The sequence below is a fragment of the Phalacrocorax aristotelis genome, chromosome 3 (assembly GCF_949628215.1).
Source record: "Phalacrocorax aristotelis chromosome 3, bGulAri2.1, whole genome shotgun sequence".
Lineage (NCBI taxonomy): Eukaryota > Metazoa > Chordata > Aves > Suliformes > Phalacrocoracidae > Phalacrocorax > Phalacrocorax aristotelis.
In genome coordinates this window covers 62,845,495-62,857,676 of record NC_134278.1, presented here as the reverse complement: position 1 = coordinate 62,857,676, position 12,182 = coordinate 62,845,495, and the positions used below count along the sequence as shown (strand labels likewise).

The 12,182-nt window shown below is 37.6% G+C and overlaps 1 protein-coding gene across 10 annotated transcripts in view; it reads right to left on the bottom strand.

Annotated features, from left to right (window-relative positions):
- Nucleotides 1–990: 990 nt before the first annotated feature.
- EYA4 (EYA transcriptional coactivator and phosphatase 4) overlaps nucleotides 991–12,182 on the bottom strand; it is a 155,478-nt gene continuing 144,286 nt past the window's right edge. For 7 of the 10 annotated variants that reach the window (XM_075087666.1, XM_075087668.1, XM_075087670.1 and 4 more), the window contains 6 exons: nucleotides 9,798–9,856; nucleotides 9,531–9,691; nucleotides 6,980–7,094; nucleotides 5,226–5,347; nucleotides 2,832–2,932; nucleotides 991–1,205 (listed from right to left, as the gene is read on the bottom strand). In XM_075087666.1, the coding sequence (XP_074943767.1) occupies nucleotides 1,125–1,205; nucleotides 2,832–2,932; nucleotides 5,226–5,347; nucleotides 6,980–7,094; nucleotides 9,531–9,691; nucleotides 9,798–9,856 (639 nt within the window). In that variant the 3' untranslated portion in view covers nucleotides 991–1,124. Of the gene's footprint in view, nucleotides 1,206–2,831; nucleotides 2,933–2,971; nucleotides 3,073–5,225; nucleotides 5,348–6,979; nucleotides 7,095–9,530; nucleotides 9,692–9,797; nucleotides 9,857–12,182 lie in introns of all 10 variants that reach the window. The other 3 variants (XM_075087667.1, XM_075087669.1, XM_075087673.1) reach the window with 1 other exon arrangement.

Below are 12,182 nucleotides of genomic sequence, written 5' to 3'. Positions count from 1 at the left end.
ACCTTCCAATAATGCCACTTGCACACTTTGTCTGCCGGGTAGGAATTTGTTCCTTTATACACAACAGATGCACTCACTGTATGGCTTTCAGTGGACTAAGTAATGAATGAATATGGCTCTTAGTTCTCTTGTCAGAGAATCAAGAAATGATGCTGAAGGTCTTACACACTTTGTTTTTTTAAAGCTTTCAAGGTAGCGGTCCCCAGTATCAACCTCCCAATATACTCGTAGCTTTCCTCAAACAATCAGTGGAATTATTCAGAATCCAAATAAAAACACAAACTTTCCTTTATTATTTTTTCTTACTGCAACAAATACTTAAATGCTTTGGTGCAGCCCTGCTCTTTGATTTCTTTGAATTTCAAATTTGGTCATGTCAAAAATTATCACAAAGGTTTTTGTGTTTATCTACATAGTTTTTAACCAAAATTACATTATAACACACAAACACAGTCTTGTCTTTAAGGCACAACACATCATTATGCACATTCTGTTTGCCAAACTTATAAAAGAGACAATATTATATAACCCTCTCCCTCCCCTTCCCCCCCAAAAGAAAGAAAAAATTGCATCCACTTCCAAAATCAGCTGCTAATAAAGTCACAGTAAATTATTTTCATCAATAATTTACACAAATTACAGGTCTAGACAGGATTGTCATTATACAGTCTGAGTGCATTCCAATTCAGATTTTCTGGGTTAGGTAGGCTAAAGTCTGGTTCAAACCTCAGTGCTGAGAATATATCCCATTTTGAGGAATGTTGTTGAACACCACCTCGTCGGCTGAAAAACGCGTGTTGGTGCTTTGCCAGTTTGAGTCCTTTGTTCACTCCTGTCAGGGCTCACTTGGTGTGTACCAGCAACCTCCACAGTTTTAATTCATTTAAAAACGTTGCATATATAAGACCATAGAGCTTCCTTACGTAGCACTAATGTTTTTAACTCCATTCAGCAATCTGAATTCTTCAATTTGGAATTTTTAATTCCAAATATTTCTTCCCTTCTTAAGACAATTCATATGTGTAAAGCCAGAGGCATTGAATCACACATAAAAATTCAGTGTACTTGAAATATATATATATATATATATAAAAAACCCCAGGATCGCCAACTTTAGAACACAGTTACAAATACTCTAGTTCCAGTGCTTGATGGAGAGCCAAGAGGTCCGAATGACTGGATATCCTCCAGAAAGGCATGTTGTGCTGTGTTTGTTAGAGGGGGGAAAAGGTCAGGAAAGATGAACACGGTGACACAGGGTGGTATATGACACACGAGGATAGTCAGATTACCACCACGTATTTTACACCACTGTGTTTCTGGATTGATTTTTGCTAGTAAAGTACTGACAAAAATCAGACCAAAATAGATCTGAGCTTAATACTTCAACTGAGGTTAAAATAATTACATAGTCTTTCTTAATAGTTTCTTTGAAAAGAGCTCGTCGTTTATTAAGGCCTAATTTCTCATTGTTAGCATGCAAACCCATATGAAGGAGCATTAATAGCAAATCCGTTTCTGCTCCACTTATTAGACTTTGCAAAATACTGAATGATCATTTAAAGTGCTGTAAGACTTTCGTTAGAAGAGGCTTCACACACAACACTTAGAAACTGAGTTGAATTACATTTTTCTCCATCTAGGGGGGAAAAAGAAATCTCTTTGGATAAGAAAATAACACACTTCTGGTTTAAAAAAAAAGATAATTTGTGTTGCAGAAAGCATCAGTGTCTGAGAGAGATGCAGATATATGCACTGTCCTCCTTCAGCAAAAGGTTCAGAAAAACCTATACTTTCATGCTGTGTTCAGATCTATTTGTAATGTGCTATATTCATCCATCTCTCCGAATTCTCTATCTATCCATGCAAGATAGCCAACGTTAAGAAAAAAGCATGCCAAACTGGAAAGTACACAATCCAACCACCTTTGTATAGCGCAAACTATAAAAGACCCATCACCAGTACTGTACCTATATTAAGGAACCATTTGGAATGAGCATTTTGGTTATTTTCATTTTGTTTCCATTCCAGCTACAACACTAAAATGGCACTTTATTTTACTACTCTTAGCACAACAGACATCTGTATTACTTGTCCTGTGCAGACATCGTGATGCAAAAATTTTCAGTTTCTGCACACTTCCAAGGTTATACTGGGAAGTATGGTGCAAATTGCTAATTTGATCTGTTTCTGAACATTGAAAACTTATCTGGTGAAATTTAGACTTGAATTATTGAAATGAGAAAATTTAGTATTTCTAAAGATACAGTTCTTTTTTAGAAACGCAGGCTCATTGAACAATCTCTACTTTGTGTTCTTTTCCATTTTGCAGATTTGTCTTGCTTGAAGCAAATTATATGTTCATCATATTTGCTCCAGTAAACTACAGATCTTCATCTATACCAGCAAAAAACCTGCAGAGTCCTTGAGATGTTTTTTCCACATTCTCTGTAACATTTCTCTTGAAACCTCCCTGATTTCACCATTTAAAGAAAACCACCACTCAACCATCACGTCATAGCCCCTTCTATCTCTTTTGTTTATCTTCAATTTGCTTGAAGCTAGTCAAACATTTTTGCTGCAAACGTTTTTCATTTATTTTTTAAAACAGTTTTGTATGTTTTTTTCTTTCCAAACTGAAGTGAAGCAAATGCTAGAATCCAAATGGTTCATTTTACTCTAAGTTTTGATCTCATCATGCTCTTGTTGCCTTGCATCTGTGGACTGAAATTATTTGTCATTCTGTCATTGTGCAACACTGACAGAAATGCAAACAGAAAGGCTTGCATTAGTAGCTATGTATCACACCAACATTTCAGGAGACAGGTTACCTTTTTTGCTGCCTGTTCTTCTTCTACACCATCCCCAATTACAACATATACTACTTTTCTGCCAAACCTTTGCATTATTCGTTCAAAGCAACTTTCTTTTCCTGGAAGATAAATGAGATAAGAGTTCAGAGTGAATTTACCTGATTAGCTGCATGTTCCTCATCTCGGCCATCTCCAATCACAACATAAGTTATGTTAGTGCCAAATCTGGACACTATACGCTCAAAACAGCTCTCTTTGCCTGAAAAACAATGCACTACTTATTCAAGCTACCAAGTGAGTCACGGTGAAGCCCTACAAAGGATTATTGCAGTGGTAAGACATTGTTGCTAGTACTCTTTAGAAGTTCCCAGCCTTGGGATTTAGAGCCAAAACTGGTAAGAAGCAGTGAATTCCCTTAGAGGCACTAAGCTGTTCCAGGTAAAACTAAATCTCTTTCTTAAGAGATAAAGGAAAACCACTAAGATAAAGGAATCAGTAGCACTGCAAAAATGAATAGGTCAGTAAATGAATCATTTAATTAAAATATTTCCCTATTACAGTAGTAATAAGTTTTCAAGGAAGGCAGAAATTTTAATTCTAATGTATCTGCAACAATAAGTGATGTAGCTATGGAAAAAGTGTTCAAAGAACAATGGACAAACAAAATAAAATTAGTTCCTGGGAGAACTTCCATGAAGCATTTTGGAGAAATGTGGAAGCAAGCAAGCTAAGCCAGTAACAACAATAAAGAGGATTGAAAGGGACCAAGCAAAGTCATCTACTGATCTTCTCATTGTACTGCGAGTTCAGTTTTACCAACAAATGCCTGTGCTATTGATCATAAACCTGTCCTAATATGATGATTTCACTGTTTCCACAAGCGATCTCCATATTTAATTAACCCTTTCCATTAGGAAGTTTCTCTTTGACAAGTAACCTACATGTGCCCTATAGCAAAGGGATCATCACCTATTGTCATAGCTCCCATCAATGTAGAGAAAGACTATTTCTTTCTGCTCTGCAATAGCTTTTTACCTTGTTTGCTATTACGTCTATCCCTGCCCCAGGTTTTTCAGTCTCTTCTCAGAAGCTCATGACTTCTAGATCTCCGATTCCTACTGCTCTCCTCTTTGCTCTCCTTCAGCTGTCCCACAAAAAAAGGGCTTATGATTAGGAAAAGCTTCATGTGTGTTAACTGTTGAGTGAGGACCAGATTTCAGTGCATGCAAGCAACAGCTGCAATTATAGTCCTGTGCTCAGCACAGTGCAAAGATCACTGAGATGAAAAGTAGAGAGAGTTTTCTGTGCTCCCGACAGGGGTGTAACAGTGGCCACACTGTTCCCAGAAGGAATTCCTGGTGCAGAGTTACTTCAACAGAGCCTCCAGAGACTGTGCTTCACTTCACCACCCCCTTCTGTGCTTTTGGCACTATTTCTTAATGCTCCTTCCTTTGGTCCGAGTGCAATGTCAGAGACTGAATCCAACATGTACAGGCTGTATGACAGATGACATGAATTCCAGAGGCTGCTCAGTACCATGTGGTATTTGGGATACTTCATGCCTTGACTTAAGTTTTTAAAGTATTTGATGCATTTCTGTCTAGAGGACAGCTACAGCTAATTAAAAGATGACTGAGGTAATAGTTTCTCCTGACATTGTTAGAGTATGCATTGTTTTTGCACTTGTGAAAATCACTTAGGAACTGTAATGCTTTTGTCAATGAAGTGTCACACTCCATGTTATATAAGGTGTCATAGGTATAGAAATTAAGCACTCCTGAATTAATAATTGGTAAATCACGAAACCTGCCAAAATTATCAGTCATTGTAGGCTGTGTCACATTTCACAGGAATGATAACTTTTCTTGGTTTACAAGAAAATTTTGGATGTGATTTCCAAAAACCATAAATTTCCAACTAATACCCAAGAGGTACACAGTTATCAACAGAACAGGGATGTCCTTGTGGCATCCATCAACACAGCTTGCATTGGTAACAGTTGTCATTACCATCACTGATGTACTATGCTTCCAGAAAAAGCTTCTGAAGTTGTGGCCTAGCTTACATAGAGCTGAAGGTCAGAGCAGAGACCATCCTAACAGAAGTTTCACTTAGATCTGAATTCACAAAACACCTTTCTTCATTCTTTTATGCACATTTTTTGTTTTCTGCACCATACTTAGGACTTTCTTAGACTTTTAATCAGTATGGGAACCTTTATTCCTTCAGGCATCATTAAAAATAAGCTGAATGGGGAATTTATTGACATAAACACATGTGAACATGTGCAATGCCTAAATCTTATAACTAACACCCTAAGTGTCAGGGAAGTGGCTTGGAATCCATCCACTACTGGCAAAAAAATATTGGTAATGCATACAGTCAGAATGGATGAAAGAACGTTTTTCTTACCTATTTTGGTTGCACTGTAAATATTTTCAATAGGAAAAGCTCCTCCTAAGCTGTATAGCAAAACTTTCGCAAGTGCTGGAATAAGCTGGGTTGTTGTTACCAACACATTTACACAGTTACTCCTAAAATGAGAGAAATAGTTTCAGTTTAAATAGTTTAAAACCATTACCCAAAGGCTGATGAGGTGAACCAGCTGTGGAGACCATATTCAGAATTTCTCAACATTTACTTTCACTCACACAGCAGAGCTGCTCAGCACCATCGCTTCCAGAAAAATGTACATAAAACTTCTGGCAAAATCCTTTTAAAAATATGCAGGCCTGATTTGTAGGAAACATTCCACACTGGTTTATATAAAACAGGTTCTTGAAGATGGGTCCATTAAAATACAGACATTTGAGATCACCAACTACCTCCAAAAATAGGCATTTGAATGCTTTGAAAGCATCATTTTCATGCTGGCAATTAATTGGCAGTAGCTACCAGCGAAATAAAAGAATTAGGAGAATGAGAAAACATTGTCTGTTACTCCTGTCTTGAGTGGAAATAAACAGCCAATACACATTTCTGCACAATGACATCACTTTCTTCCTGTTTCAAGAGTAAGAACATTTCTGAGAAGAGGGAGAGAGAGAAATAATCATCTTAATAAGCTAGCATCGAATGGTAAGGATGAAAACTTGAATGGAGAAGTGCTTGCAGTTACACAACAGAGACGTTGGAGCCGGGCTACTTTAGGCACTCACAGGCTGGAACATGAGTGTGACCGTGGTGTGAACATGGAGCTGAGAGCAAACAGTTGTATTTTTATCTCCTGGTTCTTCCATAGACTCCAGGCAAGACCTTAGGCTACTATTTCTGCCTTTATGTATCTCAATTTCCTGTCAGTAATGTACAGGTAATGTTTAGCTCTTTTTGAAGACTAGCAATTTGGAAAGAAATGTGGAGCTAAACACAATGGCTTACACATTTTTTTTTAAACTCTTTTTCGCTTGAGGTGCTTAAGACACTTAAATAAATAACAAGGAGATAACCATATTACAAAAGTTGTTGTGTTGAAAGTAAGTTTTCGACATTTTTCCAAGTTTGTTCTTTCCACTTGACACTAAAGCTTTTCTGAGACATGTTCAGAAGACAAGATGGCTTAACGTTGTTCTTTTTGATGGTTTAAAACCAGAATTTTTTAGGATTTCTGATGAGATACTTATTGCACGGCAGTGTTCACAGTTCTATTATTTCAAAGGAACAACATATTTCATGTCTCATTACTGGGAACCCAGACTTCTAACTCAGCTAAAACAGAATTTTGCTCTTTGGAAAACAGAGATATGCTTAAGCATACTGATTTGTCTGGAAGGACAGAAGGAGAATGATTTTGTGTCCTGGGATCTACAGAGCATTCAGGTAGTACTGTGAATAGGCACAAACATTGAAGCACAGAACAGAGAGACGTGGAGTTCAGAGGATGCTGCCCAGAAGATAATAAAGTAAAGGCTGGCTCAGAATTCTACAATACCCTTTCAATGTACACAGGGACATTTATCCTATTTTAGAAGACACTTCATACTATCTTTAGTAAATGCTGGAATCACTGAAAATGAAATGACTTTCCATGGAATTTTTCCTACATCCTATTCAAAAATTGTATTAGACCTCTTCTGTTCTTTAAAGCCCCATTTATTGTAACCTTAAATGTCAAAAAATAGCACAAGTACAAAACTAGAAACTTTTTTACAGTAGACTCAAATACATACCTTGTGCTGATAATTGATAATGATTTAAGTGCATTTGTTAGCCAGGAGTCTGTCAGAGCTTCAATCTCTGCTCTTAATTGCAACCATGCATCTCTTTTAGCGGGACCCAGCAGTCCTTTTATGTAAGAAAGCAAGGAAAGAAAAAAAGAAAAAAAAAACAAAACCCAAATTAAATTCTGCATTAGCTGGAATGTATAGATTTTATGGTCATTGTTTCTATTTTAAATTCCACTAGAACTTGAAAACACATGAAAGAGAAGATCTATTGTCTTCAAGGCTCAGTAAATTGCTCTCTGTTTTTATTTGCACTCTACTATATCAAGCAATGTTAGAGAGTATTGCAGATACTAATAATTAGTCCTCTGATTTTTTTAATCTGTTCAGACTATTTTATTGTGTTTCAAAGCATATCTTTCAGAAATGCACATTTAAACCAACTCCTTACATACTTCTGACTCCAATTATCAGAGGCAGTGACAAGAAGACCCATGCCATTGGGATCTTAGGCAGAGCCACTCACTGAAGAGAGACTTCAGAATAAACTTGCCTTTGCAGTATCTGCATATGTTTAAAACTGTCCTGCTTATGACTCTGTATATAGGTGAACCTCAGGTTACACATATGGAAATACATTTGCTGATGGCTTGCTCTTCATGTCCTGTTGTAGTTAGTAATGATAGCTCCTTTTATAGCATTTACAGCCCTGAAATAGATGTACATCTTACATTCTCATATCTCAGTTAGTTCTTAAAAGCATCTTAAAATCTCCTTTTGGGTATGAATGGTCAGATTTTTAAAAACACCCAGCCTATTCAATGTTGAGACATGAGTTCTTTGGAACCAAGATATTTTAAATGTGGTCCTGGAAAAGCAGGGAAGCAGGTTTCATGACCTTTACTATCCCTCTTCTCTTTCACACCCTATGTTCCCAAGAAGTGGTGATGACTGTCTTCAAAAATCTAAATGAAGCAACCTAAAAATATCTAGTTTGATCTAGCCTTCTGTTGCCTTCTAACAGCTATTTTGAAATACAGAGATACATATGTGATAACAAGATTATTAAAAAAGCTACAAAGTAGAGGATGAATGAAGGAACTTGCCCACTAAGGACGGAATGTATTTCAGAAGCACGATTTGCAGGAGAGAATAAAAACCTCAATACAATGCACCACATATCTGCACTCTGCCTTTGCAATATTGCTCCTCTCAGTGTGTTTCCCTGTGCTGTGCTTTTGGACTTCAGCTCTTACCAATGTTAAAGGTTTTATGAAATGCAGCAGCTTTAGAATCTTAGATGCATTAGGAGATATAAGAAAACCCAGTAAACATTTGGACTGGGTTTCAGATATTGGACTACTGTTTTGAGTGTTCTTAATATATAAAAACTCCATTCGTGACTCCAATGAAGGTCAAGGCAGGGCAAGTGAAAGACAATCATTTACTATCACCCTTTGCTCCTATTGCTTCATCCTGCGGCAAGTAAAGACTGAGCTTCTAAGAGAAAATACATATTTCAGGTTTACATAGTTTAGAAAATTATTACGGTAACGACTAATTCACTGTCCATACTAGTATTACTGTTTCCCACTTTTGAAAGACTGCAGGAAGTGAATACCAAACTGTCTGGTTTTGCTAAAGGTGAGCTTTACTTTGAGTTTCAGGTTCCTTTGAAATAAATTTTAGATGAGTTTAAAAAGTCCATACTACAGAATGGAAGAGTGTTCACTTGGACTCCTTCCTGGTAGGGTTGTCCTCATCTTATTCTCAACTGTGGCTGTAGCAATGCTCGAAGACTTCTAAGTATTCCCTGTTCTTGCAGCCTCTTCTTGAGGGAGTCAGTTGAGATATTTCCCTCCTCAGAAGAGGGCTGGCTGCCTCTGCAAGTCACACAGGACTCTCCAGGATAGATTCTTTCAGTTCTACTGCTTGATTTCCTGCGAGCTTGCTGGCATGGACGTGAGTGAGTCCATGAACAAAACCAGTAACAGGAAAGTTCTCAGCCCAAATGAGACTCAGATTTCCTGCAACACAACTAACTCTGTAAGCTACAGAGTCAACAAAAGGGGCTAGTGGTATGGCAGGCTGGAATTTTCCTGCATCCACTGGTGAAAACAGCCTAGCAGGTGCCCAGCAGAGAATCTGGCAGACAGTGTGTTGTTACCAACTAGATCATGAAAATGTAGGATGGAATTGGCCAGCCACAACCAAATTGTACTGGGGAAACTATACAATCTCTTTCCTAGAATAACAGCATATTTGAGGTAGAGCAAGTGGCCCAACTAATCAGTAAGGTAGGTATCGCCAAGCTGTGTCTGAAGAAGAAAAATGGGCTCTGTGGAAGCCTGCTCAGTTTGTCCATCTCTGGCTCTCCTGCGCAAGAGCCCTCTGTTGGCTCTGCCATTACAGTCAGCAGCTTTCAATAGCCCAAGGTCCAGTCACATCACTTTCTATTCACTCTGTGGCTTCCAAGGCACATTCCCTCGGTGAGAGTTCATGTCCATGCAGTTTAACCTGATCAGCATTCTAAATTGGTTGTGACAATTAAACTCACCTCCTATGTTGTTCTTGTAAGTATTATACAACTCTTTTACTCTTCTGTAACGGAAAGCCAGCTTCCTCATCCAGTCAACCCCTCCTCTTACACCTGTTGGCAGACAAAGGTTTGCACTACTTGCAGCTGCATGGAAGCCATCAGTTGCAAAACTGTAGGTACTGCAAACACCCAAAATACAGTAAAAATAAATACAATGTATTCCTGTAAATGCTCAATTTATTTAATCTTTGAAGAAAAGAAAATCAAACAAATGCTCTATCTTACCTTAGGTCTTGTCCATTATCATCAGAAGAAACATCATCTATGTGAACTTGATCACACTCCTGTTGGGAAAAAAAAAGATAAATTACCTTATAACAGGCTATGCTCTCCATATGTTTAGTACAGATGAAGAAATGATCGGTGCAGGCCACAAAGTCCACCAGAAGATGGCAGCGTATGTACACTTACAGCTTCTATTACCATCGATTTCTGTAAAATAATGCAACCCTCAACTCCTCCTACACTGTATAAATTATTAGTTAAAATAGGCCTTCAGAAAAGTGATATGTAATGTTAGTGTGATTTTGGAATAAAATTACTGTAGTTGAAAAAAGCCAACAATTCTAAATTTTGTTTATCGTCTCTCTAGCATACCAATATTCCAAAATCACCTAAACCTTATTTCCTCACTTCCTAAAAGCTAATCATGATGAACCTCCACAGGCTTGTAATTTCTATGAAGTCTCTAGGAGTTCAGATACTTATCAGATTCTTTTCTTGATTTATCCAAATGCCTTTGGCTGGAAAATCACAGATAATCAAGCAGTCTGGAGAATTTCATTATTTCCTGGTTTTGGAAGGGATGGAAGTAACTCCAGGGAACCGAGATACACTCGAAAACTGAACTCCTCTCCAAGCTGGTTTTATAACTGGATAGCTATCAAATATCTTTTTCTGCACAGTGGTCATGGCAGAAAGGTACGAAAATGTGGGGGAACCACAAATAAATAAATAAGCCACCATGCAACAGTACATATGAACAGGCATTGTATTACTGTTTTCTGTAGTTGCTAGAATTACCATCTTAACCCACAGACACACCTGAAATTCAGCGTGTGGAGATTTTACTTTCCTGTACGTAAGTAAATTTTTAATATTTAGAATAGCTGTTGTTAACATAATTCTAATATATCTTATGAAAAGTTCAAGGACGTATTCAAACATTACTCTCCAACTAATGTTTTCAGATAATTTAATCTCATCGCTAAGACAAAATGAGGCTGAGCTTTCTAAATGCACAGCTCTCTGCCTCACATAAAGAGTCGTCTGAGTCATTGACTTCAAATAAAGTTGCTGACAAGCAGCACTTAATTCAGACTCTCTGTGACATGCAGGAGTACACAGTTCTGCATTTCCAATATTGTACCAGTGCTAATTTGTCCAGATAAAGAATAAGTCTGAACAGGGGAGTGATTTCCAAATGTGTATGCCACAAGTTCCTAGAGTGTTAATGTGGGGAATTACCATTTCTTCTTTCTGTTTTGTTTGCTTTGCACTGAATGAAAACTTAACAGACTTTTACCTACATGAAGTAAGCTGTTAAAAAAATAAATCAGCAATTTTTTTGTATAAATACATTTAATTTTCAAATATATAATTTCATTGCATCCTACAAGCAATAATAATTTAGAATTTTGTGCCAAGACTAAACGAATGAGTGGCCAAATTCTGCTCATCTGGCTTAATCCATTAAGACAAGCATGAAGGAGCTGCATTCAAGGAAAAAAATGAAGCATTCTTCTCCCCACTGGAGAAATAAAATTTTTTGGTTCTGTCTGAGGACATTATTTTGAGCTGTGGAATATTTTAAAGAAGCTGCTTTTGGATGTAAATAGCAGATGAAAAGAGAAAGAAAAGGGGACGTGGCAGCTGAATCAAAAGATTAATTTCTTTATCCTTTTTTATTATTTACACTCCAGAAAATAATGCAACTATACTCCACCCAGTGTAGGACAGAAACTCAAAAATCAGACAAAAAGCCCCAGTGGGACAAATTCTAACTCTATGCTTTGCAATATCTGAGCAATATCTGGCTTCCTAATCACCTTCACAGACTTCCCTGAACTGGTCAAAGCATAAGATAATTTCAAACATTTAAAAATCAGTCCTGTGGATTTGAAGGTGTACTAATTAAATGGAGGGCACACAGTGGCCCCGATGGATAAGGACTGTCGCTGCTGTTTGGGTTTTGTTAAGCTTTTCAGCTACATTGTTCTGACCTTGAAAATTCCAGATAATTGTTCTGCTGATAGTTTCATTATTAAGTTAAATAGGAGTGGGTGGCAAACGTTCAGCTGTTTACTTTTGGGTTTTTATCTCACAGTTTGTTTGTTGACTCCGGGAACAGGAGATGAGGGGAACATGCAGTTTTCCGATTACTTGCCCCTTGTCCCTGCAAGAAGGTTCTTAAGTTTCCAGCCGCAACAGAAGATGAAACTCAACAGCACTCTCGAGCCTCCTCCTTTTCCTCCTTCCTTTTCTGCTCTCGGATTTATGGCTCACCTCCTCACCATACTGGCAATATACACTTGCTGACCAACAGCACTCATGTGCCCACCACTCCTTGCTTCATTTTATATTGTTTTCACATTTATTTATCTACTTCAA